This window comes from Pocillopora damicornis, chromosome 13 (genome assembly GCF_964200805.1).
Source record: "Pocillopora damicornis chromosome 13, jaPocDami1.2, whole genome shotgun sequence".
Lineage (NCBI taxonomy): Eukaryota > Metazoa > Cnidaria > Anthozoa > Scleractinia > Pocilloporidae > Pocillopora > Pocillopora damicornis.
The window spans coordinates 13,070,161-13,096,668 of record NC_142682.1 but is presented as its reverse complement, the minus strand read 5'-3'; the positions used below and the strand labels follow the sequence as shown (position 1 = coordinate 13,096,668).

At 37.5% G+C, this 26,508-nt stretch overlaps 3 protein-coding genes across 7 annotated transcripts in view; 1 reads left to right on the top strand and 2 right to left on the bottom strand.

The window, feature by feature from the left end:
- Positions 1-200: 200 nt before the first annotated feature.
- LOC113675137 (E3 ubiquitin ligase Rnf121) lies at positions 201-8,473 on the bottom strand. 2 transcript variants are annotated; one of them, XM_089192233.1, is made up of 9 exons: positions 8,201-8,455; positions 7,060-7,169; positions 5,855-5,913; positions 5,159-5,300; positions 4,249-4,403; positions 3,417-3,645; positions 2,895-3,034; positions 2,106-2,207; positions 201-1,269 (listed from the first exon to the last, which is right to left on the bottom strand). In XM_089192233.1, exons 2-9 carry the CDS (start codon positions 7,111-7,113, stop codon positions 1,149-1,151), a joined length of 1,002 nt encoding a protein of 333 aa, XP_089048359.1. In that variant the 5' UTR covers positions 7,114-7,169; positions 8,201-8,455; the 3' UTR covers positions 201-1,148. The 2 variants fall into 2 exon arrangements, with proteins under 2 accessions (XP_089048359.1, XP_027047472.2); XM_027191671.2 differs by lacking the exon at positions 7,060-7,169 and having other exon boundaries at positions 8,201-8,473.
- LOC113675136 (N-alpha-acetyltransferase 15, NatA auxiliary subunit) lies at positions 8,322-21,930 on the top strand. 2 transcript variants are annotated; one of them, XM_027191669.2, is made up of 22 exons: positions 8,322-8,665; positions 8,786-8,870; positions 9,054-9,158; positions 10,307-10,395; positions 10,672-10,740; positions 11,437-11,571; positions 12,277-12,415; positions 13,315-13,434; positions 13,736-13,831; positions 14,303-14,409; positions 14,833-14,905; positions 15,175-15,341; positions 15,896-16,048; positions 16,701-16,909; positions 17,452-17,521; positions 17,783-17,927; positions 18,558-18,646; positions 18,754-18,862; positions 19,155-19,253; positions 19,745-19,888; positions 20,301-20,398; positions 20,565-21,930. In XM_027191669.2, the coding sequence occupies exons 1-22, from the start codon at positions 8,615-8,617 to the stop codon at positions 20,766-20,768; spliced, it is 2,556 nt and encodes an 851-aa protein (XP_027047470.2). In that variant the 5' UTR covers positions 8,322-8,614; the 3' UTR covers positions 20,769-21,930. The 2 variants fall into 2 exon arrangements, with proteins under 2 accessions (XP_027047470.2, XP_027047469.2); XM_027191668.2 differs by having other exon boundaries at positions 12,262-12,415.
- Positions 21,931-22,825: 895 nt separating this feature from the next.
- Positions 22,826-26,508, bottom strand: part of LOC113675125 (ureidoglycolate lyase) — a 42,911-nt gene continuing 39,228 nt past the window's right edge. For all 3 annotated transcript variants that reach the window (XM_089192230.1, XM_089192229.1, XM_089192231.1), the window contains exons 8-15: positions 25,752-25,908; positions 25,223-25,314; positions 24,921-25,024; positions 24,723-24,801; positions 24,459-24,551; positions 24,306-24,378; positions 23,610-23,677; positions 22,826-23,494 (exon numbers count right to left, since the gene is read on the bottom strand). In XM_089192230.1, coding sequence (XP_089048356.1) covers positions 23,240-23,494; positions 23,610-23,677; positions 24,306-24,378; positions 24,459-24,551; positions 24,723-24,801; positions 24,921-25,024; positions 25,223-25,314; positions 25,752-25,908 — 921 coding nt within the window. In that variant the 3' untranslated portion in view covers positions 22,826-23,239. The remainder of the gene's footprint in view (positions 23,495-23,609; positions 23,678-24,305; positions 24,379-24,458; positions 24,552-24,722; positions 24,802-24,920; positions 25,025-25,222; positions 25,315-25,751; positions 25,909-26,508) is intronic.

Below are 26,508 nucleotides of genomic sequence, written 5' to 3'. Positions count from 1 at the left end.
TTTGCCCACCAACTGCGATTCTCATAAAATTATTTTTTCGAACTTTCAGACGGCAGGAAACGTATTTGTTGGATTAAGAATAGATAAGGTTCAGAATAACTCTGAGAATCATAGAGGCCGTGGTCTGTGTCTTCTCCGAAAGCCGAAAAAAAAGATAAAACAAACCAAGGCCTAGAAGATTCTCGTACGCGTGCAACAACTGTGCTGGATAAAACGTTTTATTTCGCCGACAGAGAGTTAAGGATGAGAGTTTCCTTTAAAAAAAAAAGAAAAAAAAACATTCTGATAAAATTAGGATTATCACTGACAATAATACATTTCAAGTAATCGTAAGACGGCAAAGTTGAAATTTATTAAAACTAACAAAGAAAGACAGATTGAAATTTAGAAATAAAGAGGCTGAGCACTCTCTTATTTAAAATATTAATTCAAAGCAAACGATCCCTTTGAGCTCTAAGAATTGAAAACTGTTTTTCCGTAATTCGGCCTTAGAGTGCGCCACTTGCAATAAACCTTTGGTCTCTAATTGCGTAACGAAACCACGCTAAAGACGAACAGCTGTGTGCTTTTAGCCGGCGAATCAGAAAAGAAATAGTGACACCGATAGTTTAAGATAAAAAGTGACTGGCACTTTTAGAAACCAGCTCGGAACAAAACAGTGACCCATGCGGTTATTTATAATCAAACTCCAACCGTGGTAGGTCTTAAAAAAATATTCGCTACTTCCAGAGCAAAAACACTTTTAAAATGCTCTCCTACGAAGAAATCGAAGCTGTTTGCGTAAAAATCGGTAAGTATTTTAAGGTCATACATGAAAGTACCATCAAAACGCACGCTCTGCGATGAAACCGAGGGACAAGTTAATAGCAAAACTTTGAAAATAACTCTTCATACTATTTTTGAACGAAAGAATACGACGTTTTGTTTGGTGCGATAAATACATGTTCCAGTTCGAAAACCAAAGTACGAACGGAACCATACTTTTAACAATTAAAAAAAAATCTCTTGATATAATAAAGTACTGAACAAATATCTGGGCATTTCTTCCAATTGCTGTTTGAATTTGGGCAAATAAAACTTTGTTTGACGATAAATTTATGCGAGTTTTGGGTAGATTAAATCATTCTTTGAAGAAACAGCAGCCGTAGCTACTCTAACCCTAAACAATAAATTATTATCTGAACTACAACTATTATTATGGGTTGCCAAACCACTAGATATCGGATCCAGTCCAACAGCTGTCCAAATAGGACGTGAGGGCGCTCCCACCTAGGGATTGGTCAAGGAAAAGACATTGAATCGTTGGCAGAGAGAAAGAAATGCGTGGGAAGGGGCTATTTGTTGACGAAGTCAGGCCTCCATGGCTCGGCTGATTCGACGTTGCCAGGTGACATGATAATGGATGTTTGGGGAACTCGCGACGTCTTACGACGTCTCGCGATTGAATGATAACCAATTTAAATTTATTTTCCCAAGACAACGCATGAGATGCTGTCTGAGGCTGTTTATGAAATACTACTCGTTTTAGCACGAGTGTGGGACAAAAAAAAATCTGAGCTCCTCACAAGCAGTCGCTCCCAGACTTGCGGATTTCGCAAGACCGATGCTCTACCACAGAAGGAGAGAGAACTCGTGAGCGAACTGAGGCCTACCCTAGATTCACCTGTGGCAAGCGTCCTGCGCATTGTTAGGATCAGCAATGACAACAGCGTCATGCGAATAAATAGCAAACGAATGATGATAAATTTCGAGCTGGGTGCTCAGTTACTCATTGTTTGTGGGGGCATTATTGTGCATGATACCATTTGCTAACTCAACAAATTCGCCCACTAATTTCGTGCCAATAATTTAATCGAGTTGCATGCACTACGGACGTGAGATGTAATCTGATTCGACTTCCGCCAAGAGGGCAACAAACATATGGGGGGATTGCAGAGGCCTACCTGCCCGATCAAGGAAATGCATCACGAGAAATGAGCAAGGGAAACTTAAATCAATCAGTGGTTGTAGAATGCTAGTCAAGTCTGATCGTCTATTCCTTCGGTGTTAAATCATCCAGTTAATAAAACAACAACAACAACAAATGACAATTTAAAAAAGGATACGGGTTGCAGAACATTCTCTTGAGGTCCACTTTCTCTTTACAATACGGACAGGTTTGTTTCTTTCCAACAATACACCAGCCTCGAATACAGAACTCGTGAAATCTGAATCGTGTTTGGTTAAGAATCAGGACTAATGCATAAATTTGTCGGTTACGAAGTTTGACTTGTTGTAAACTGAACTAACAACCGACAAATTCATTTACTAAGATTATCCTTTAAAATTATTGCAAAGAAAGCACGCGACTGAAAAAAATAAAGAAAAACAAAAACACCACACAATACTGATGGTCTTAAAATCGGCAAAATTCAGTCTAACCAGTCTGAGAGCTTGGGTCACTACTATCACTTAGGAATTACGCGCGGCTCGATTCGAAGTTTCAACATCACTTCCGCCCCGCCCCCTTACACACCCACGGTTATTTGCTAGAGTGGAGAATTTGAACCGGATGTGTTGAGTCATTCCTGCGGAATGTAAGTGTTATATATTTAAATGTACGTGTTTCGCGAGCGAACGGCTCAGAAGAAAAGGTCTACAAGATCTAGGTTTTAAAGATTGGTCAATCTGCAGAAAGTCACGGTCGCTGATTTTGCCTTTTAAAAAAGAACAGGGCGGGGCATTTGAAGTTAATTTTTGCCCGAGGGGGTGGAAATTTGAACAAGCCAATCTTAACAGTTCAATACCCAAGCGGTTGCGCGGGGGGGGGATGGGGGTATGTTGAAGCTTCGAAGTGATCGGCATATTGCATCAAACAGCGTCATAAGATTTTATAATACAATCGGTAAGGATACAAATGACCACATGTAAGTTTATAAGTTTTCTCAGGCCCATCGTCCTCATCCTCATCACTACGCAACACAAGCTCCTGGCCACATACTGCACAAATATTAGTCTCCAGACTTCTGCTTGGAAGGCCACCTTTACTTGTGTACTAAACAAAACCACAAAGCGAGATATAACAAATACACGAATTTATCCTATGCGTATATCATATTTCCTAGTTTGTGATCAAATGGCAAGTGCATACTGTACTTGCTGATACAGCTAACGTACATGTATCTACAAAAAAACCTCCTCTTCAGTATCATAAAATTTAAAAAAGGACAGTTACCGTCCATCTACCGCCACTAATAAGACCTCTTCCTACTGTCTGTTTAGCCTGTGAGTAAGCTTGTTTTTCTTTTACCTGCGCGACACAATTCTCCAAAGAGGAGGGACTGTATGTACAAGGGTATGTAGTCTAGCTGACAGCATACCACAACAAGAAATTAGGATCTAAAAAAAAGGTAAAATAATCATAGCCTCAAACTTACTCCTAGTTTTGATGCAATTTTATCAGCACAAATCTCCGCAAAATCTCTGCCAAGAACTCCAAAATAAAGTCCATAGAATAACACTGTCACTCCAAACTCCATCGCTGTATCAGGCTTAATTGCAAACATCAGATTCATTCCTAGCATGGTCATACAAACAATCACATAGCCTAATATTCCCAGGCCATAGGTTACTTTGTGTACAAATAAAAACCACTTGTAAACTAGTCTGTAGAGAAAAACAGATCATATTTGAATGTTACATTCAATAAAAGCTAGTTACAAGCCATTTAGCCCTTTCACCCCTAAGACTGACTAACATCTAATTTCTCCATGCAGTAACTCCCCTGAATCAAACATTAAGGTCACAAGAATAAAGGAGATGATCACCAACTAAAGAAGCTCTTGATTGTTGAACAAATTCTCCTTGTAAGAAGACTCGGAAATGTCTAGAAAGTGGTATGGAGAACATGCATACTGATGTTATGGAGTAAAGTGTTAACACTGTCTGTTCAGCCTGCAGGCAGGTTCTCTATACCCCTTTGTAAAACTTAGTCACATAAAATTATTTGGCCTTTTCATGCATCACAAATAATATCAAAAATTTTTCACGTTCACATGAAATTTGAGACCTTCCACAAAACAACAAAAAATCAAATTCATGAATTTAATTTTAACTTTTTCTGTTCTTGACCAGTCTTATCTTATTTGTTCAAGGACACTTAGTGGTCTGTTTTTTGACTTCTATCATATGAAGTTCATGTCCAGTCAAAACCCTGACTAAAACCTAATTCAACCTCTGTTTGCATTCTTAACATTTTTCTTTACTTACCTAGGGGTACTTGGTGCTACTGGTTTTCGTGTGGACTTGAAAACAATAAATCCAGTTAAAACAGAGAATAAAGCCCATGCACACAACATGCGCCAGAACTTGAGTTGTACATTGAAGTAAAGAGGAATTAACCACATGCCAACAAGGGTCACAGTCTTGAATAAGAAAGAAAACAAAAATGTTGTAATCAATTATTATTTGGAGAAGATGATTATTGGTATTTCTACATAATATGTCTCAATAAATAAAAACATTTTACTCTAGGCTATTTCATTTCAGATAGTTTTGTGACAGTGTACATTTATCAACAAAAAAACTGATATTAATCACAATCATTTAAAGCTCTTAACTACTAAGGTTGAGATGCACTGGATGAAATTTCTGTGCAACACTTCCAAATAGTTTCTTAAATTTACATTTTCAAAAAAAAATTGACTTCTAGATTGCAAGAGTAGTTTCTACAGCAGTTCAGAAAATAATTGAGATGTTACAAGTGCCCTGCTGGGTCAAAATCTGCACTGTCCCTCTGTAAACCCATACATGTAGCCATTCAATAAAAGCAATAGACTGCACTTCCTATATGCTTAGGGGTGTAATTACCCACTTAAGATGTTGGCAAAACATGAGAAAAGTTTGTAAACCACTCACCTGCGGTAGCTCATTTACAAACTTTTTGTCTGTTCTTCCAACATCTCATGATTTATTACACTGTTAAACTGACAGAAAAAATGTGCTTTATTGCTTAAATAAACCACTTTGGTCTTAAAAGACTTAAAGACTTGGACTGTATACATGTTGGCCAGACGAGACTTGCCCACAGCAATTCATGTTGCATTCACATGTGGATATTATGCTAAAGTAAAAACAAAAAACTCTTAAAATCAAGTTTTGATTCAAATTGATTATTCACCATGAATGACTTGTAGTGGTGTTTTTTCCATTTTACCAGAAGAACCTGTGCCACTATTAGAGTAGAAAATAAAATAAGAACCATCTCCATGTGCATAGCTTCATGTCCTTTGTGTTTAGCATGTAACTTTTCATGCTCTATCCTGTAAAACATAAAACAAAAGATGATTTAATTTACAATTGGACATAATTATGATTTAACACAAAAACTGTCTTATAGTCTGTGTAAGAATTGGATTTTATAACAATTCTTTTGAACCTTAGAAATTTGTCAGGAAGAGGGCATTGTCTTGATAAACATGTAATTGTCTAGAAGTGTATGGCAACTGTTGGGAAGAGTTGATAATCAAATTTTGTTAGTTTGGTATCCACATACAGTGTACTTTCCAGACATAAGGAAAAGTGCTTGCATGTTTCACTCCTGTTCCCTTACATGAACACTGTACATGCATTCTCCCCATTTCATATGGTTCAAATCCTTTTGAAATCCCTTGTGCATGAAAAGATGGTCTTACTCTAAAGCTGATTTAATTCCTACCTACCGGTAGTCTGACTTCTGATTAAGAATTCCGTCTTTTATGACCACCCTAAAAAACTTACCAATTTTTTAACTCAGGTAATTAAAAGGCTATTCTTGCATGAATTCAAAAGCCTTGTGCAATATGCTGCTACATGAAAGAAATCAAGGAAAGTCTACCTCCATAATTCCTCTTTGCTGAGTGGTTTTACATTTGGAATAGACCCATTACTTTCAACCTGAAATAAATTTTTGTACAATTAATCTGATTGCAAATAGATTCCAATCTATAAGTTGCAACCCATTTCTTTTGTGATAGATAGCAGATGAGGTCAAAATGTGATAGGAAAAAAAATGTAGCACACGAAGTACAGCTAAGTGTGTCACTGATGTCCTGGTTCACATCTTAACTATATACTACAAATAATAATAAACCTAATGGCAGTAGCTCACAAGCTAACAATGGCCTACAATGAGAGGCAAAAGTCTAAGCACACCCCACTACAGTACTTTTAATTCTTTTTTTATAACCCTTACTTCTCTTCCCCATTGCCTGATGTCAACAAAAGATCTACTATCAAGTAACATTGTTTGGGGGAATTTTCAATTACCATAAAAACCTGCAGATAAGCCGCACCCTGAATTTAGCAGCTAAATTTTGGACAAAAAGTCTTTTGAAAGAAATCCAAAGTCAAGTATTGAGAAGTCTTCTTCATCCACTGTTCATTGAACGTAAACTCACTATTAACATTGCAATAGAAAATACTTCAAATTCTTACCCACAATTTTAGCACTTTAATATAATGAACAACATTTCTACCAACTTTGACAAATGACTGATCATTTTCTGGTATTTGTTGATAGGAATTTCTTCATTCATCACAGTTTTTCCATAGATTTTTGAATTAAAACAAGAACATGAGCTGAACATTTGAAGCTTAGTAACCAGGCATTAGATTGGATGACATTCACAACACCTTTTTCAAATGTTCCCACAGATAAGCTGCACCCCTAATTTCTAGCAATGATTTTTGGAAAAAAGGTGTGGATTATCAGGTTTTTATGGTAACTTACAAGAGATAATATGAACTACAAGATTTCTATTAATTGTATTAGGTGGAGGGTTGTCAATCACCCACTAACAAGAACCATGACGACTACTTTTGCCTTATTGTAGTTCCACACAGAGTTCTCTGTAGCTCAGTACTTAAGAGCATTGCAGTCTGAAATGTAAGGTTCTGTGGTTGGATTCTTCATATGGATGAGTAAATCTGGGTTCCCTCCAAAGAATAAGATCCCAGATCTTCAGTTCTGCACTCTGACACTCTACAACTGAGCTACAGATTCTGCATCATGATGTTTTACCCTTTATAAGTTATAAGTACCCTGTGTTTCACACTTGACTGCAGATCCTTAATACTCAACCCTTTAACTCTCATGAGTGACCAAGACAGAATTTCTCCTTACAATCATCAACACACTATCAACCAAATAGCTGAAAAGAATAAAGAAATATCAATTTGGGGATAATTGATTGATCCAATACTAAATTCTCTGAACTAAGATTACAAGAATTGTATGGTTGACAGTAAAGAAAATTAAAAATTTGGTCTGGGAGTTAAAGGGTTAATTTACCTGTAATATGAAATATAAATTTATACATGTATATAATGGATATATAAATATATATTGACTGTCTACACTATTTGGTCTCAAAATTATTACACTATCGATTAACAAACATCTCGAATGACACAAAATTATCTGCAATAGTCTTAGTCTGTTTCCCAATCTAGTTGTTCTGGTGTGTGCCTGCCCCTCCTACTCCCAATAAAATGTTGACTTCCCTCAATCTAACTTTGCAGCTGGAATTCTACACTCTCTGGAGAGAAGCTAGGGCAGCCCTTCTAAAATAAAATAAAGGACTTCTTACACCAAAATAATATGCCAAAGGACCTTATTTCAATCAGCATTCAAAGTACTTTTGCTAGTGAGTGCACATTGCAAAATTAAATAAGTCACATCTAGCTACTTTCATGTATAATCGCCGAGTCTGAAATATGACAAAAAAAAATCCAAGATTCGGTGGTAACTAAGGTCTGTGACTTTAGAGAATGAGGAATAATTTTTCGAGAAAAGTCCTGTTCACGATTTTCAAGAAGCGGCCTTGTTCATCGTACTTTCTTAAGTACAGTTACCGTAATAATCTTCATAACTTATGGTAAATATACAAAGTAGGTTACTCTAAGGGACATAAATGAGCGTCTTTAAACTCTTTTGATTTTTAAATAACTCAGACTTATTAAATCCCAGCTTTAAATACTCAAAGAAACTCGATCGCTTCCAATAAATATCTATTCCAAAGCGACCAGCATTTATTTAAGAGTTTTACACTGATTTATAAGACTAAAAACTGACGTAATTGGTTTGTGCTGTTGATCGAAATAAGCGTATGCAAGTTGATAGAGCGTAAGTCCAGTAAGAAGCGAGAAGCTCAGTTTTGTTCTTGATAAGAAAGTCACTAACCGCTATCTCTTTGACAACCTCTTCTTCCGCCATCTTGCTTATGAACGTGGCTGTTCGTAGTGGGTGGAAAACTGGGTCGAGGACAAAGGTTATTTTCAAAAGGCGACTTTGAAATATTTGAAATAACGGTAAAGAGAAAACGCTATACTATCCTACAGCTAAGAAGTAGAATTACTCTTTTTCTGACGGATAAGGTTACGGGAAAAATAACCCCTGATGCATGTTTGTGTAGATCTCGAGACTTGACCGTAGAGCAGGCTTGGTCGCTCAATCAATCGACTTACTCAGTGTCCCGAAGCACTACGGGTAATAAATCATCCATCGATGCAGTCGCCATTTTGGTTCGTTCCACGAGGCCGGCCAGCAAATCTGACCTTTCGGTGGTAGAGGCCTGTCCTTGAGTAGTCCACCATCATGCCGACTACCCTACCACCCAAAGAGAACGCTCTGTTCAAAAGAATACTGGTAAGTTTTCGTTAAGGCTTCTAATAGCATTGGTACTCCGAGAGATCGCTTCCTATGACTGGAGCACGCCTTGTCGATTTCACGGCGCGTGTTCACTTCCTCGTTACGGTTGTTTTGCAGAAATGCTACGAACACAAGCAGTACAAAAATGGGCTGAAATTCGCCAAGCAGATCCTTTCCAATCCGAAGTTCTCGGAACACGGAGGTTTGTGAATTGTTTACGTTTGATCCGCATGTAAATCGATTTGTACAACCTGTGTACGTATTACTTAGTGGTCATTGATAAGCTGACATTAAAACGTTATCTGCACTCTGCCGACTTCTTTAGATCGTTGACTGTGCGTTTTACGTGGTCTTTAACTTAGAATTTCTTTTATTGGTAATGCAGAAACGTTGGCAATGAAAGGCTTGACTCTCAACTGCTTGGGGAGAAAGGAGGAAGCTTACGAATTTGTTCGACGAGGTTTGCGAAATGACCTTAAGAGTCATGTGTGTATCCTTGTCAGGTTTTGAAATTACATGTGAAAATTGTTACATTAACTTCATCGTGAAAAAAGCCGCAAAGATAGTTACTTGGTAAAAGACCAATTAGATCGCATAGTTTACTCGCGTGTTTGTTTTTTGAGCTTCAGGTGTCCTTGAGCCAATTACATGAGTCATGTGACACACTCCAAAGTAACAGGGTTACATTTTAGCGTCTTGTTTCACCTTTTCACACAACTTGTTGTTGCTTCGTGTATGATTTTCTACCTTGAGGGTTTCATTTGAATTGTGAAAACATGGCTATTTTTGCAGTTTTATTCATAACCGTTTTTTCAGTTTCATTGATGCCAATGTTGTGCACATTTTCGAATTTATTGCCAAAAAGTCATTTCTTTCATTATACATGGTCTATACCAGTGATGGCAGCCAAAGGTAGATTTTATCTTGCAAATATCCATTTTTGAGTAATGAAGCAAAATGGTTCAGAACAGTCAGGGCACAAGTCTTCTAAAATTATATCTGAATTATTGCCAATAAGTTGGAATCTTCATTGCTGGCAACTAGATTGCTGTGACTTAATGCCAACAGGCAAGTAGAATAGAAAAAAAAACCCAAAGAAATTAAAGGAAGTCTTTTTTTTTCTTGTTAAATAGTGGCTAGTGTGGTAGACAAAAACAATTTATTCAGGCGCTGTTCAAACTGCATATTAAGGAGTTAACAGTCTTCCTTTTCTTTAATTATGTAAAGACTTCAGAGGGAATATGTAATACCCATAAGAATAGAATTCCAAGTACCTTGAATTATTCTAAATACTGAGTGGTAAGATCATTAATGTTCAAACTATTTGAATGTATTTTTGTTTCTTTCCACATCCACACTCTCTTCTTGCTTTTCACCAATTCACTCAAGTTTGATACAGACCTGGACTATGCACTCATGGCTGGAAAGCCACATGGGTGATATCTCTCTAAGAGCTGACTAGTCACAGTGAAAGTCTTGGAAACTAATTTCCAGTTATCTCTCTTGTGTGCAACTAAAGTAGCCAGCTTAATATGGATCATTTTATTGATAGACATGTGTCAGGACTTGTGCATTTGTACATGTAAGAGTTACAGTTTCTTGCTGTGTTTTGCCACTTTTACCTTAACTGTGAGATAGGTTGGCATGTTTATGGACTGTTACAAAGATCTGATAAAAAATATGATGAAGCAATCAAGTGTTACAGGAATGCACTGAAATGGGATAAGGTTGGTTATCAGGCTAATAGAAACTGGTTGGATTTTATGTATAATTTTTTCCTTTCACTTTGCTAAGCATATGTACAACTTTATTTTATTATTTTATTTTATTTTTTTTGTTGGGGGTTGGGGGTATCTATGCACATATCTTTACTGTGCAATGTTCCATTTTTCAGATATGGAATTTTCTCCAGGATGAAATTTATTGTTTAAACAATTTAAATTTGTGCCATTAATAACACATTTACATGTGCTTGTATAACCAGATCTTTTGTGTTCTTTTAGGAAAATATCCAAATATTGAGAGACCTGTCACTATTGCAGATTCAGATGCGGGATTTGGAGGGTTACAGGGTACTGTATAAATATCAAATTTCCAAAGCTTATAACTTTGTTTTAACTTAAACATAAACTTAAGAGTGCTTTTTACCTGTACTAACATACTTGCTGAATGGTCTTGTCAGCCATGAGTCTCCTAAAGATTAGTGGAGAACATCTGAAATATCACTCAGAAGGTCATAGGTTCAACACTTATTGTAAGAATTTGCAGTTCTTTTTTCTTTAAGTATGCCTGTGTCATTTACTTCATAAAGTCTTCTTTCACTGAAATTTGTTTGTATTGCTAATTTTGATTTGAACATAAACAATATGTTTGATTCAATTAACACTTCAGTTTCAATGAACACTTTGGAGCTTTGACAAAATTTCTTATTTCCTTTTTCATAAGTATGAAAATACTTGTAAAGGTTGAAGATCCTCAGTCATTTTCTGTGTACCTGTTTCTCATTAACTGAAGGCATAGGGATCATTTATTACACATGGTGTAAATTTCCAGTGAATAGTTCTGTATACTTGTTTATTGGCATAACTTAATTGATTGTTTTTATAATTGTTTAAATTCTCATATTCCTGTTTTTAATTCATTTTTGTTTTGTTTTAGTGTATTTGTTTTGTTTTAGCTTTTGTTATGGGTTTTTGTTTTTGTGGTTGTTGATTAATATTTGTTTGTTTGTTTCTTTGTTTTTTTTATTTATTAAATATTTGCTGCAGGAAACTAGATACCAGTTGCTGAAACTCAGGCCAGGACAGAGGGCTTCTTGGATTGGATATGCTATCTCCTACCATTTGCTGAAAGATTATGACATGGCATTCACGATTCTGGATGAGTTTCGCAAAACTCAAAATGTAAGGATTCTCTTTCAGTGTTTTTTTCTTCAGTTCAATCTCTTGTACATTTGTACATCAATACACCTTACAGGTATCCAGGAGCCATGTGCTTAGAAGTAATTATTGACCTGAAAAATGCCTTACCATAAAAAATACCGTATTTACCCGCAGATAGGCCGCACCCGCGTATTGGCCGCACCCCAAACTTTCAATGGTTTTCATGGGAAAAAAAAATTGTTGAGGTCGAGTACCGGGTAGTTGTATGTGTTGTAAGTTAGGAACAATTTAAAGCGAACATTAAAACGCCAATTTACTGTACTACCGTGAGTTCTCGTGCATATTAATGAGGTGTCAAAATGCTTGTACCTGCGTATAAGCCGCAACCCCAATTTCGGTCCCATTTTTCCGGGAAAAAAGTGTGGCCTATCTGCGGGTAAATACGGTAGGTTATTTGCAAGATTGCTTATTATGGAATGGTAACAGTTAACCCTTTGACCCCTAAAAACGACTAGCATCCAAGTTCTTCTCACAATATCACCTCTGAATCAAACATTGAGGTTATGAGAATAAAGGAAATGATCACCAACTGAATAAGCTCTTGATCATAATACAAATTCTCCTTATCAGCACCTTAGGAATTGTATAGAGAATATGCATACTGATGTTAGGTTGTAAGGGTTTAATTGTATAATTGTGCATTTACATTAGATTTCCTCCCCAAAGTATGACATTGAGCATGGTGAGCTGCTTTTGTATCAAAATATGGTGCTCAGAGAAGCTGGAAGACCTCAGAAGGCCTTGGATCAGTTGACAAGCTATGAACTACTGATGCATGATAAACTTGTGGTGCGAGAAATCAAAGGTACAGTGCTTACCTAACTTAACCCTTTAACTCCTGTGAGTGACCATGACAGAATTTCTCTTTACTTTATTGATATGCAAACAGGTGATAAGAATTAAGAAAAATATCAATTATCGGATCACTAATTGATCTGATACGGAATTCTCCAAACTAACATAATGAGAATCATTTGGCAGACAGCAAGGAGAATTACTAATGAGATCTCGGGAGTTAAAAGGTTAACTAGCTTGTATGCAACTGTCAGGTTGTCAAAATGTAAGAGGTTTAAATTTTGATATAAATCCAAGTGTTATCATGATTATTTTTTTTAATGTGGTTTTAATAGTTATTTTTAACTACATGTATTTTTGGGAGTTTGTATGACTTAGGCAATGTTGTTTGAAATATCTTTACTACAAATACTGCATCTTTATTAATACTAGTGAAACTGTTAGAAGGGAAGTTATTTGTATGTAAAGAGAACTTTGAAACTTTCAGTTTCAGCATATTATTTTGCCATGAATCTATTATAATGTTATTCAATGTACAAGAGTACAATTAATTGGCAAGGTGTCATTAAAAACCACAAGGCTTAATCTAATGAACCTTCTCCTGAATTGATTTAAAAGCTATTCTTTAAGGATCAAATACATAAAATAGTTATTTACACATACACAGACTTGCTGAAGCAGGAAACTAAAGATTTGGCAGTTGATAAGAAAAGTTTCTAATTTATCTATAAATGTAAAAAAGCTTAACTTTAATATGAGCCTCAAAAATGGTGCTGCAATGCTGAAAGCCCCAATTAATAAAATCAGTGCATAGCATTTCTTTAACAAGTTGGGAAGTTACATGTGGAGCAGGGCATTTAGTGATTGTGTCATGGAAGCTAAAGTCACTCCACTATTGCATTACTCCAGGGTCTTTACTCCTTGAATTAAAGCAGTTCAAGGAGGCAGAGAGAATTTACAGAGACTTACTGCGGAGAAATCCAGAGAATAAGCATTACTACCAAGAACTGGAAAAAGCATTGCAGTTAGGTAAGTACAGAATGATAGTTATGATAAATCTGGTTGTTTTTGTTTGCTTTTTTGCAAAATTTTCCTCAGGTTTGTAAGAGTTACAATGGGCACTTTGATAATCATAGTAATCAGACTGGAGTGATACAATAATTATTATTATCAGTATTTTTGTTACTGTGTTAATGTTTTCATTATATTTGGAGGGAAGGGAGACTAACAAATTCTTGAAGAAGTGTGGAAGCATTAAATGTAAGTCTACTTCTAATTCTCTTGCATCAAAGAATAAACTAAGGTTTTTGTTTTTTTGTTTTATGTGTAGAAAACCCAGATGACCGATTTAACCTGTACATGAAGTACTCTGAGTTATATCCAAGAGCACAGGCCCCAAAGAGAATACCACTTTCTTTTACATCAGGTATGGGATATGTGTATATGTGTATCATCCCCAGGAATAAGTCAGTCATGCATGGTACTTTTGAGGCCTATTTTCAACCTCCCCTCAGTTGAACATATATTACAGGTACAGTAGAATTAATTGGGCTGGCCAAGTGAAACAAAGTAAATGGACAATGTTTTCCTCGCAGTTGACTGGCACCTGAATATGGGTAATGTGATGTTTGGTAGGCAGTTGATTTTGTTGCATCTTGGTCTGTTCCTACCCACTTCATAGATTTTCAAGGTGCATCATCTTGTAATTGATAGCAATATTGTTTACAAACCTTGCCAACTGTGAAATGTTTGATTTTAAGATGTAGATTATGATCATCCATGATTTAGTTCACTTTGCAATCAAGATCGGCTTGAGGTTGTCAGTCTGACATACTGTAGTTTCACATACCAGTTATGTGTGAGAAATGTGACTAACCTTTGTTCTGCCTTTTTTTAGGAGAAACTTTTGCTCAATTAATAGACAACTACATGAGACCTGCAATTCACAAGGGAGTGCCACCTTTGTTTAACAACATCAGGACTTTATACACTGAAAAGGACAAGGTATTTGCGCCCAGAGGATTTTAAATAGTTTTTGTATTGTTTGGAAAAAGTTTCATAATTTGCTGTAAAAAACACTTTCAGAAGCAATCAGTGACTTACCTAACAAAGTAAGAAGTGGAAAATCAAATGGATATGAAGCACGATGTATTTCTAGGATTTTCAACTAGAAACTGAATAAGCAATAGAATTAAAGGAGAAGTAAATATGTTTTGTGGGTGAGACAGTGACTGGCTCACAACTGACGGAGAGATTAATCGAATGAATGATGTAATGTACGACTTGCCGACTGACTGGTTGACTGAATTATTAAGTGGTTGACTAACTAATCCACTGAATATTTGATTGGTTAGTTTATTGACTAAATTGACCAAGTTGATTTCAATAAAAAGCTTGCAATAATAAGTCTTCCACCATTCTTTACAGGTAAAGATAGTTGAAAATGTAGCCCTTGGGTATCTGGACAATCTCAATACGTTTGGAACATTGACAGGGAAAGGTAAGTGCTTTGTTATATTTTATTAAGGTAAAGATATGTAAATCCTGGAAAGCTCTTATCAAATGTAATTCATAGTACCACTTAATTGTAAGCTGACAGTCCCAGCTGGAAACTCAATCCTTGATTCTGAAAACTTTTGAGAATCAATTTTCAAGGTCTTAGTGTCAAGTTTTGATTTTCATTCATTGAGGATTGAGTCGTGACTATCAAGTTTCAATTTATGAGACGTACTACTGACAGTGTACATCATGGCTCCATTTCTTTTCCAGGTGGTGATCTTGAGCCTCCCACAGCAATCCTGTGGGTATACCACTTCCTAGCCCAGCATTTTGATTATCTACGGGACAGCAAGAAGGCTATGGAGTACATAGACAAAGCTCTGGAGCACACACCTACTCTAATTGAAGCATACATGGTCAAAGCCAGGATATATAAGGTAATAAAAACTACTGTGATGGCTTAAGTCTTGGTAATGAGTCATTTTTTTCACTTGAAGATAATTTACATGGTAGCATGTGGAGCAGATCTGCAGGAGGCAAAATTTTACATACATTTGTATGTATGTAACATTTGTAACATGTTAATTAACTTTATATTATATTATATTAACTTATATTTTATTATTATAATTATATTATCATTATTATCTTATATTAACATTATATTAGATTATATTATTATATTCATCATACTAACATTATATGTAACATTAACAACTGTATGCTGGGTTTAAACCAAAGGAAATGTTCACCAATGGGTTCTGGAGGGGGGAGGGGAAGGGTCAGAGCATCAATTTTTTTTACTTCAATCACTTCCCTTCCCAATCCCCCCCTCCCTCCCCTTTGTTACTGCCACCTTATGAGCATGAGTATGACTCATGGATTCCACTGCAAGATTGTCTCTCTTCTTACCATGGTTGGACTTACCTTGCTTCTTTTTTGAATGAGCTTTTTTGCATAGTCATTGGTCATTGCAAATGTTATTTCTTAGCATGGCGGAGACATGGAAAAAGCTGCACATTGTATGGACGAAGCACGCTCTCTTGACACTGCTGACAGATATGTCAATTGCAAATGTGCCAAGTACCAGCTGCGAGCCAATCAAGTTCAAAAAGCTGAGGAAACATGTGGATTATTCACTAGGGTGAGTGTCTAAGCTTTCTAACCACAAAAGTCCTTTTTCAGCACACTAACCCTAAAGAGCAACTGGCCTTTGAATTCTCCTTATAGGATTCACCCTTGAAGGTCTCTCAAAGAGAGGAAAATGATTGCTAATTTAGGAAGTTCCTGATCATCAACCAAATTCTCCTGATCAGTACCATAGAAAATGTACAGTAGAGAAACATTGGGGAGAATATGAATATTGATGTTTTGGTATAAAGGGATGAATATTGATAACTTGATGCAATTGCGCTGGTCACCAATAATGTCAAAGATCATAAAGGAAATGGAGTTGATGATAATTTTGTAGCAATACGGGGCATGTACATATATCTGTGTGACCAGTCTGTATTAGTTAATAAGGTATTTCTCTTTCTACAAACGAAGGAGCACTCAAGTTTTAAGATACTGATCAATGTTATAAACTCTCTCAAGTGCTAAGTTTATATGTGAAATGAATAAAACATTCTAACTGTTGTACTGCACTAAATTGTTTTGTTTCAAAGGAAAATTTTGGGAAGAAATCGACAGACATGTCTTGATTTGGCCTGCTGTAGACTGTATGCATTATGTCAAGCTTATGTTTTAACCATCTTGGTAATCCTGTGGCCACATTCTCTTTTTTAAATTTACAGGAAGGAGTTGGTGCTGCTGAGAACTTGAATGAAATGCAGTGTATGTGGTTCCAAACAGAGAGTGGTTATGCTCTACAAAGACAAGGAAAGCTAGGAGAAGCTTTGAAGAAAGCCCATGAGATTGAAAGACATTTTGATGAAATTACAGAGGATCAGTTTGATTTTCATACCTACTGTATGAGGAAAATGACTCTTAGAGCTTATGTGAGGTAAGGTTCTTGTCTTTAAGAATACAAAGCTTACAGGTGGTATTTATTTCCAGGAGTAGGTTACACTGGGTAATCCAAGAAGAGATGCATGGGAGGGGAAGGTGCTTTTGAGATTGGTGGAGGCAATAACTGGATCTGAATGCATTGGGTAATCATGGCAACCCAAGCAATTTCACAGTATTAGCCCCAACTAAATATAACAGGCATTTGCCACTGGTATTTATTAACCAAACTTGAGGTGGACTTAATATGTGGCCACAAAGTGATGACAATGCACAAATTGACAACCCTCAAATATGTGACTCTTTAGCCTATGGGTAGTCCCTCCTACTCGATGAAGTCGGTCAAAAATATTCAGCAGAACCAAAGAATTGATGTTCGCACGACAGATTTCACCATAAAGGATGGACTTCTCATTGTCTAAATTCTTTCCATGACAGATTTGCTGAAATCATTTATACCAGATGGATGGGAACTTGAATTTATCTGACTTTATAGAGCAGAGGGCCATAGTGGATTAAAAATTGATTGTTTTATTTCAGATTGCTGCGGCTTGAGGACGTTCTTCGAAGCCACCGATTTTACTTCAAAGCTGCCAAAATGGCAATAGAGGTAAATTTACGTCCACACACACTGCAGAGAGACTGAAATTGGCTGAAGTAGATTTAAATGTCTTCTTCATGAACTCGTGAGAGAAAATCTGACCTAAACATGCCAGCGCTTGTCAGTAGAGGAGGGACGATTTTGCAATTGTCTTGTTTCGGACAATTTGAATCTGTTGGCAAATTGTAGTGTTTTTTTCTTTATTGATGCTAGTGCAATCTCTTTGAGCTAACATACAGATTTTCTTCTTAATTTTCTTCTTCATTACAGTGTTATGTTCGGCTTCATGATAAACCTATGACTGCAAGTGATGAAGATGCTGAAGCAGGGTCTAGTGAGCTCTCAGCCAAAGATTTGAAGAAACTACGAAGTAAACAAAGAAGAGCAGAGAAAAAAGCCCAGGAAAGCAAGAAGGGTGAGATTCCACAGGCCAGGAAGTGCCTATATTTACCTCTCAGCTATGCTGCTTTTATTTATTTATTTATTTATTTGTTTATTTTGTATTATTTTTATTTTTTTATGGAAAACAATAAAGGAAGCCAAGCTGTTTGTTACCCTCCATAAGAAACATACAGCAGGCAGGAATGTAGGGTTATTTCAACATTTCTTGTTGCCAGCCGTCCCCCATTCCATACTTTAGATTCCAGTTGGTGAGAAACTAGAAAGTGTTGCTCCCCCCCCCCTCCCCTATGCCATTCAACCATGACCGCCTTTCAGAAGGGAAATGGTAACGGTGGTTTTAGTATACTCTGCTCCTTCCCCCAGTGACGTGGAGTCTCGAAACACTCCACGTCACTGCTATATCATGAGACTCAGGCAGGAGGGTGGAATTACGTGTCATGACACATCCAGGAGGATTACGCTGGTAACTATAGATTAACGGTGTGTATTTCGCGCATTAGATGCCCTTCAGAACCCCTTCACCACACTGTGCGCGTATGCTTTCGACACAGGAAAAAAAAAAGGTGTGACCTTTGCAGAGACAAGTTGCCCCACTCTTCGCTATATCTTAACGTTAATGTTTCATTAATTTTTTTCCCTTCAGCCACCAATGACGTAAAAGAAAACAAAGAGAGTGACAAGAAAGCAGATCCCTTTAAAGAACCTCCGTTGGAATCAGACGCGTTAGTCAGGGTAAATATTGAAATGAGAAACATGCTCCAAATTTCTTAATGGTACAATCTATCAGTGTGCCGGGTTGTCGTTTGTGTTCTCACGGTAGTGTACCCTCTTCTCGCCAGGTGACAGATCCATTAGATCAAGCTCTCAAATTCCTCCGGCCGTTACAAAATCTGGCGTCAAGTAGAATAGAAACTCATTTGTTGGCATATGAAGTGTTCAGCAGAAAAGGTACATTAGTGCTCACACGCATGTATGAACTGACTGAAAATGGTTGCTCTTGTCTTTCTCAGACTAGTCTTTCTTGCAAGTTGAGTTAGACGGACCTTTCGTAGTCTAGTTGAAATTTTACGACTTTTCAAAAATCAGAAAGCTCGTTCAATGAGTATTTGTAACGAACAGTCAAAACGATACTGCTTTCTTGTTGATTTGCAATCCTCAAGCACTGTTTTCCGGAAAGCTAGTTTTTTTCTTTTTTTTCTTTTTTTTTTTTTAATGCAAACATGAAAACCTTACATTACAGGCAAACTTCTGCTGATGTTACAATCTGTTAAACGTGCGCACGCCATAGATGCAAACCATCCCAAGCTCCATGAACACCTAGTCAAGCTTGCTGTCAAAGGTGAGTGAGAGGCTCATCAACGTTGACTCCATGGTCTGTTTGCTAATTTGTCAGGGCAAGAGGGAATACTGGCTTGGAAGGGCAACCTCTCTGCTCCGAATTTTTACAAATGTTTAAATGGACAGTACACTATACTTTGAGTCTCTTAGCAACAGGGAATCTCACGCAAACCAGAACGGCGACGGCAATGAGAAAGTGGCGAATCAAAATTCTTAACCCTTTACACCCTAACATCAGTTTGCATTTTCTCCTTACTGTCCTCAATATATTTCTTCCTGATGTACTGAAAAGGAGAATTTGTTTCACAATGGAGGGTTCCTCCAGTTGGTGATAATTTCCTTTAATGTCCTGACCTTAACCTGTGATTTTGGGGTGATATTGTGAGGCGAAATTAGATCCTTGTCACACTTAACCTATCGATTTATGAGCACTTTTTCGTCGAATTTTACGCATCATTGTTTAGTAATAATTAACTGTTTTTCCTTTTCCAGTTTCTGAGTCAAAGCACATGAAGGAGCCTGTGGCAATTGTAATAGACCGAGAGTTGAAGACTCTTCTTGACGGAAACGATATCAAACAATTCAATGCCGATTTCTTGGAAAAACATTCTCATTCCTTGCTTCATAGATTTTCAGGTGAATAATAAAAATAAGTTCTAGAATCAGGGGTGATGTTGTAAGGAGAAGTAAGATGGCAATCACACTTGAGGGTCAAAGGGTGTAGTGACGCGTTTCTCTCCCTCTGTAAACATGCCATCACATCTGAAAGAATAAGCTTGTCGCAGGCTTGATATGAAGAATTGTGATTCGATCTGTCGCCTCTTTACGATTTCACTGGGTGTGGGAGGGGTGGTTAAGGGGGAAGCATTTTAGTTCAAAGCTCCTCCGAGAAACCAAGAGCACTTCTCTGTGAGCTTCATACTTTTTCAAGTTTTTTTTTTTAGCTGTGGAATTGTTAGTCATCATGCTATCATAGAGTCGACTTTTAGTATCGTATCTTGCAAATGCTGACATGATGACTAATTTGTTAGTTTGTTTGATTTTTCAGGGAGCAAGATGCTGTGTCTTTTGGATGCTTCTAAGGTAGACGATGCGCTGGCGCTGGTTACGGACTTATCTGATAGTCTAGAAGATAGGACATTAGAGGTAATTTTACACGAATCTACGTCGAAGACGGCTGGTAGAGGGCGCTTCTTCGCTTTTTCAGTGTTAGCTAACCCTAACCCTTAGACAAAAGTAACCTAACATAACCCTGGTCCACAGGGATTCAGTGTGGTGAAATTCGCTTAATTTTGTTTTTGTTGTCTTACAGACCTGCACAATGATTTACAACGCTCTTTTAGAGGGTACGTTTGGCGAGTGCACTGATTTGACAAGGGAGTATTTCCTTAAATGCAGGACTGTATTTCCTTTGGCTTCTGTGTTCGCAAAAGACGACGGAGTTGTCGGGAATGTAAATGGAATAGACGGTGTCCAGACTGGCGCAAGCGAGCCGTTATGCGACGGCGTGGCTTAAGTTGAATGACGAAACACCTGAGCAATTTAAACTGCCATTTTATGCAGACACGCCCAACGGCCTTTTAAATGTGTGGAGAATGGAAGATGAAAAGTCCATAATGTACTTTGTTCAGAGAATTTTAAGTATTTTGGTGAAAGAATGCTGCAAAATATGAAAACCACTTCGTTGGGTAGAAACGGGCTACTCAGAGAAAAAGTGGTCGAAAGTGTTCTTAGGACTTGGAGGAGCTGCTCTAACAAATGATTGCAACAAACATTGTACTGAATTCTCGCGAGGTGTTACACCTCGACTCTTGTCCCATGCAGAAACGATTAACCAGGAACCGAGTTCAACTTAGATTTTGACGCTGAAAGCTGAAGTTAAATTGTAAAAAATCCAAACATTGTTTCCGTAAGCCTCCTTCGTAGCTTTTCTTTGGTATGCCAGAAAACTTTGTTTGACATCTTGTGAACGGCTACGAAGGAGACGAGAGCTCTTTGAGATATTCCAAAAAATTACTTATCACCATTTGAATCACAACGCAGCTTATTTTTAAAAATAAATGAACAATTCACGATGGAATTAGTTTCGCCAAGCCTAAAGAAAATATTGTTAAACATTTCCATTTAGGGTCTACTTCAAACGCCAAAGATTTTATGAGCTGAAACGTATAACTGGAATTTGGAGTATAGTTATGTTCGTTTGTCTTAATTAAGAATGGCTATTTCCATAGGAAATGACAGGGCCATTTTCGCTGACTTCCTTAGCTAAGTAGAGCCGCCAGAAAAAAGGCACTTTTCTCAAACCACTAAATATCCTGGAACTTTGTTAGAGACACGTTCAACGTCAGGATCAAAATGCGTCCTTTTAATAATTTCGGTTGGCCCTATACGAATTTGACTCGGGCTCACGAATGGATTGGCTTTTGAAACGGACGCAAGTCGCGTCAAATGTGATCCAAACTTTCTAATCTGATTGGTTTTCTTTGATTGGAGAGTGAGGATTAACCTATTTTGATGACTTTCGACGCGAGTTAACATGAATATCCCCGAGTTGCATAGGTTTTTGGCGCGACTCGGAAGAGAACTGAAGATTACACTTGAACATAACAGTTAATGTTCACCCACACAGCGCGTTCTTATCTCGATCAATCAATAAAACGATGATTTCTTGGACAAAACTCAAGCAATGCTTTGTGGTAGTGTATTTATTACGAAACTGTGACAGATGACGAGTGTGTGAGGAGAGGAGGAGAAGGGTGTTCTGTAGAAAACATTTTATAGGAGAGAGAGCTTAACAGACCCATATTTGAATGAGATCGGTATCTCCTTCAGAGTTGGACTAGGTAATATACGACGGACGTTAGAAGACAGATGTCCCGTTTATGAAAATACTAAACTCTTGAGGTAAAAGTGATCTAAAAAAGCTGTTACGAGATGCCCCTTCGTAAAACACTCACAAATTAGTAGTTTGAATTCCGCGCAGATGGTCATTGATCGGGCAACAACAACTGACATCAATCGACGCAAAATGATCATTGAATTTCCCTTCCTTTGAGGAAAATAGAAGAAAGAGTCCATTTTCATTGGGTATTCCTGACCTGATTGAATTTAACTTTAAATCGACTGTGTAAAATAAATTTGAAGGAGATGAAATTCTAAACATACCCACATAATGTTTATCATTCCGAGAGAAACGTTTCTTAACTCCCACGAGTGACGAAGACAGAATTTCTTTCTGCTATATCAAGCAGACAAAGTGATGAAAATAAAGACATATAAGTCATGCTATTATCATCATCCAATACCAAATTCTACGAACTAGCATCATAAGAATTGTATATCAGTTAGTGAGGAGAATTACTGGTGACATCTTGAGAATGGAAGGGTCAACCAAAAACGCAAACTACTCGCGCAAGTGTGGTAGGGTAATTCGCCATGCAAAATATTTCACTCAATTTTTAACCCGATAAAGGCGCCGTAATGACGGTCCTAAGAGAGATTTACGGCCCGAAGTCGTGCGTCCTATGCAAAAGAGGGATTCTCACAAGACCTCGAAATATTAATACAAACCAATACCATAACATCTTTAATCTTCATAATAGTTGCTCTTTGTTAAATTTCTCAAAGTAAAACAATATCATTAAATCCATAAATAGTATATTATTAAATAATACTCTATTAAAAGGCACGGCAGAGTTAAAATCTTAAAGGGGAGAATAAAAAGCATGTGCCGATGTTGGAAGCTGGCGTGGGGCTTAAAACTCACTGTTTGATAACTCGCTTCCGTTCTGTTTGAAACCAAGGGAAGGGAGAGTTTCGGCCCCCATTCTCTCAATTCCCACGGATTTTTCTTTTGTGTCATTTTTTTCCCCAGTCACCGCCTTTCCAACAACCGGATCCGGGCCTTTCATCTTGGTAACCTGCGTCGTTGCAGCCCACCGTAAGAAATGAACCGTTTTTCAGTCTTAGTAACCTTTAATTCACTGCTTATAATTGCACGCTGTTCCTAAACGCTTGATGTTCATAGAGGTATGTGGTTATAAACTGAGGGAAGTCTCGCTTCAATACGAGCTCCTCTAATATCTTAGCAGACATCGTAAGTCTTTCTGTATCAACAGAGTTGTAAGCTTTCTGGCTGACAAGCTCGTCTGTGATACGTTTAATTTCACCACAAACGAGGGCTTTAGTCACTATGATACCATCTCCTTCCAGTTTGCACCGATGGCGAATTGCCTGCCAAATCTGAAAGTAACACGGAGGAGGTATATGCTAAGAAATTTGTCACGATCATTTTTCAGACAAGTTTAAGTGTATCATCCCCTTGTGTATGTAGTGTCTAAAACAGTGTCCACCTTACCTGTGACCTTGAAATTTCGGCTGTGGCCGAGTCCTCTACAGCTCCATTGAGCACAAACACACCCTGGCCTGGGTACGAATAAATGAGCAACATACAAAAGTTAATGCGAACGAGCGTGCGTGCAGTAAGACAGAGCAATGGACATTGATAATTGAGATTGATAACTGATAACATTACTTAATTGATATTTAATAACAATGATAAATAGCATTAAAGCACTCTAATCCGGATTGAGGGCCATTATACTGAATAGGCAATAAGCCGTACAACTTATCTCAAAATCTGTTTTTAAACCCTTTGGCCCCTACGAGTGATTGGCATCTAATTTCTCCTTACAGTATCCCTGCGGAATCAAATATTAAAGTCACGAGAATAAAGGTAATGATCGCCAACTAGAGCTCTTGATAGGTGAACAAATTCTCCACGTTCGCACCATAGAAATCTTGTAGAGCACAGTATGGAGAACATGGATATCCATATTAGGGTGTACGGGTTACGCTGCTACAAAACGAATTGTAATCCGCTTCCATCTCCTCAACCCTCATCAATCCACGCTTCCTTTTGATTTATCACAGATTCTGTTACGTTTTTCTACTTTACCAAACTAATATTCTACAGCCGTCTTTCAGCTGAAGTTTGCTTCGCCCTGCATACAATTGCCTAAAATATTCTGATATGCAACGACCAGACACATACCTCTTAACCAAGCATCTATGAACAGGATTCCGACAGTAATGTTATCCTGTAATCCTTGCAAGGTGAATCCACCCTAAAAATGTACAAAGCTATAAGTTAAAATGAAAACTTCGAGCGCCTTCATAAATTATTGCGTTCAAGCAGTATTCTCACCCTTGGTAGTTGTAGAAGGTCGTTCCTAGAGACCATCAGTTCAGATCGGTTTACATGAAGCTGGTTCATGGAATTTACCTCTGTCTTCCACATCTGAAAATAACATTGGTTGACAAGAAACAAAGTTAATTGGTATATCCCCTTGTTCTTACTCATCCGCTAAGCTCACTTAAATGGCTTCTTTATAAAAAAATCCACAAACTCTTCTCCACAAAAAATAACAATAAAAGTCGACGTGACTTAATTGCACACTAAATTACTGACCTGAATCAAAGGCTGCACAAGATCAGGATCAAACACTAAAAATCCATCCGCTCCTGCTTTGATTTCGTTCAGTTTTGCTCTAAACAAAAAACATCAAGACAAAGTTACACCGAATTTCTCTGGAGAAAACTTTAGACATGAACCATTACGTAAACAAATGTAAAGAACTAAGGATCTGTTTTCAATTCCTATTCTTACCTGCAGACTTTATCAGTGATTTGCTGTCGAAGATGCGGATTATCTTTCGGTAACACAACTGGCGCCATTCCCCCTGTTGCGTGACACCCTCGTGCGTGACATGTCTGGACAACAAGAAAAGGAATCACAATTCTTTTTAAAGTGATTCCTCATTATTGCACCGCGCATCCTGTACTACGCATAACACACGTGAGTAGGAAAATACGCACGAGCGCATACTAAGCACATGGTATTGTTTTTTCAATCAATGGACGGGCCGTTATTACTACCAAATTTAAGGCATTTATTGCAATGTAATGTACCTTAATGACCAGCTGCATGTAACTTTTAAGGTACTGCTTGTCCATAGATACGTACTTCTTACGATCAGGCAAAATGAAATCGGCCCTGTGTCCTGAAACGAAAATGTTTTACCCAGCTTTATGAACAAGTGCCTGTATGACATAGCGCAGAAATAGCTAAACCAAAATTTAATTGTCCGTCCAACTGCATAAAACGACTTGATGGTTAAGGAGGGAAATTCTAACACTGATTGTAAACATGGTAAATGAGATACTTTAAAATGAACTAAAAGAGTTGAGGGTTGAGTCGCGGTTAGTAACCGCTAACAGTGACTAGTATCTAATTTCTCCTTACAGTATGACCCCTAAATCAAACACGAGGGTCACAAGAATGAAGGAAATGATCACCAACTAAAGAAACTCTCGATTGTTAAACAAATTCTCCTTGTCAGTACCTTAGGAAATGTACAGAGAACAGTATGGAGAATATGCATACTGATGTCAAGGTGAAAAGGTAAAAAAGGACATTAGCTACTACTTTTTCACTTACCAAAGTTGCTAATTAAAGAAGCGGAGTAATCCCACATGCCACAGTTCAGACCAGCGGAGTGATGCCGCAGCTCAAACAGGATTTGATCAAGTTCAAATGAACAAAAGATACTCTCTATCAGAACACTGGCCTTGATAGATCCTTGCGGTAATCCGAGCTGATGATCAGAAGAACAAACAAACAAAAACATAAAGACAGAAACACATTGGCTTTTTTAAAACATGATTTTTAAACTTTCTAACGAGCGGTGAACAATTGGAAACGAAAGGATTCAAAGACACTAACTCCGATTTGGAAATCGCATGCACCATCAACTGAGCTTGGGACCGCGTTGTTGAGTTAGATCATTTACATTCTTATCTCAAATGACCTCAAAACCATCTTGTATACAGTTACTCCTACTATCACTAATGTTGAAAGAGTTCCATGTAACAAAGGAGTAAATTTTGAGCTTGATGTTTGGTCATCGAATTAACAAAAATTGGTACTGCTTGGTACAGAGTGCATGTAACTGAATATAGAGCATTATAAACGACATTCCCTGAGTACGTATTTCATTTTCCTCTGTCCTCTTTTGTTTGTTAGTTTGTTTGTTAACTCAAGCCCTCCCCCAAGAGGCCATGTTTTATAAATTCGGGGTCGTTCGCGTTTAGTCACAAATCTCCGTTAAGGCTCTTACGCGCATGCGTCTGGCCGAGTTGCCACAATTAGGCTTGAAAAATGAGTTGAATAGCATGTAAAAACAGTGTATGGAAGG

Bases quoted from the DNA above. Each gene is read 5' to 3' on its own strand.
- LOC113675137 (XM_089192233.1), bottom strand. From the start codon at position 7,113: ATGAGAGTTAAAGGGTTGAGTATTAAGGATCTGCAGTCAAGTGTGAAA. The intron at 4,404-5,158 runs GTGAATAATCAA...TTCTTATTCAAG, and splicing joins ACCACTACAAGTCATTCATG to ACTGTGACCCTTGTTGGCAT. The intron at 1,270-2,105 runs GTATCCTTTTTT...ACCAATCCCTAG, and splicing joins AAGAGAATGTTCTGCAACCC to GTGGGAGCGCCCTCACGTCC.
- LOC113675136 (XM_027191668.2), top strand. From the start codon at position 8,615: ATGCCGACTACCCTACCACCCAAAGAGAACGCTCTGTTCAAAAGAATA. The intron at 13,435-13,735 runs GTAAGTACAGAA...TTTTATGTGTAG, and splicing joins GGAAAAAGCATTGCAGTTAG to AAAACCCAGATGACCGATTT. The intron at 17,928-18,557 runs GTGAGATTCCAC...TTTTCCCTTCAG, and splicing joins AGCCCAGGAAAGCAAGAAGG to CCACCAATGACGTAAAAGAA.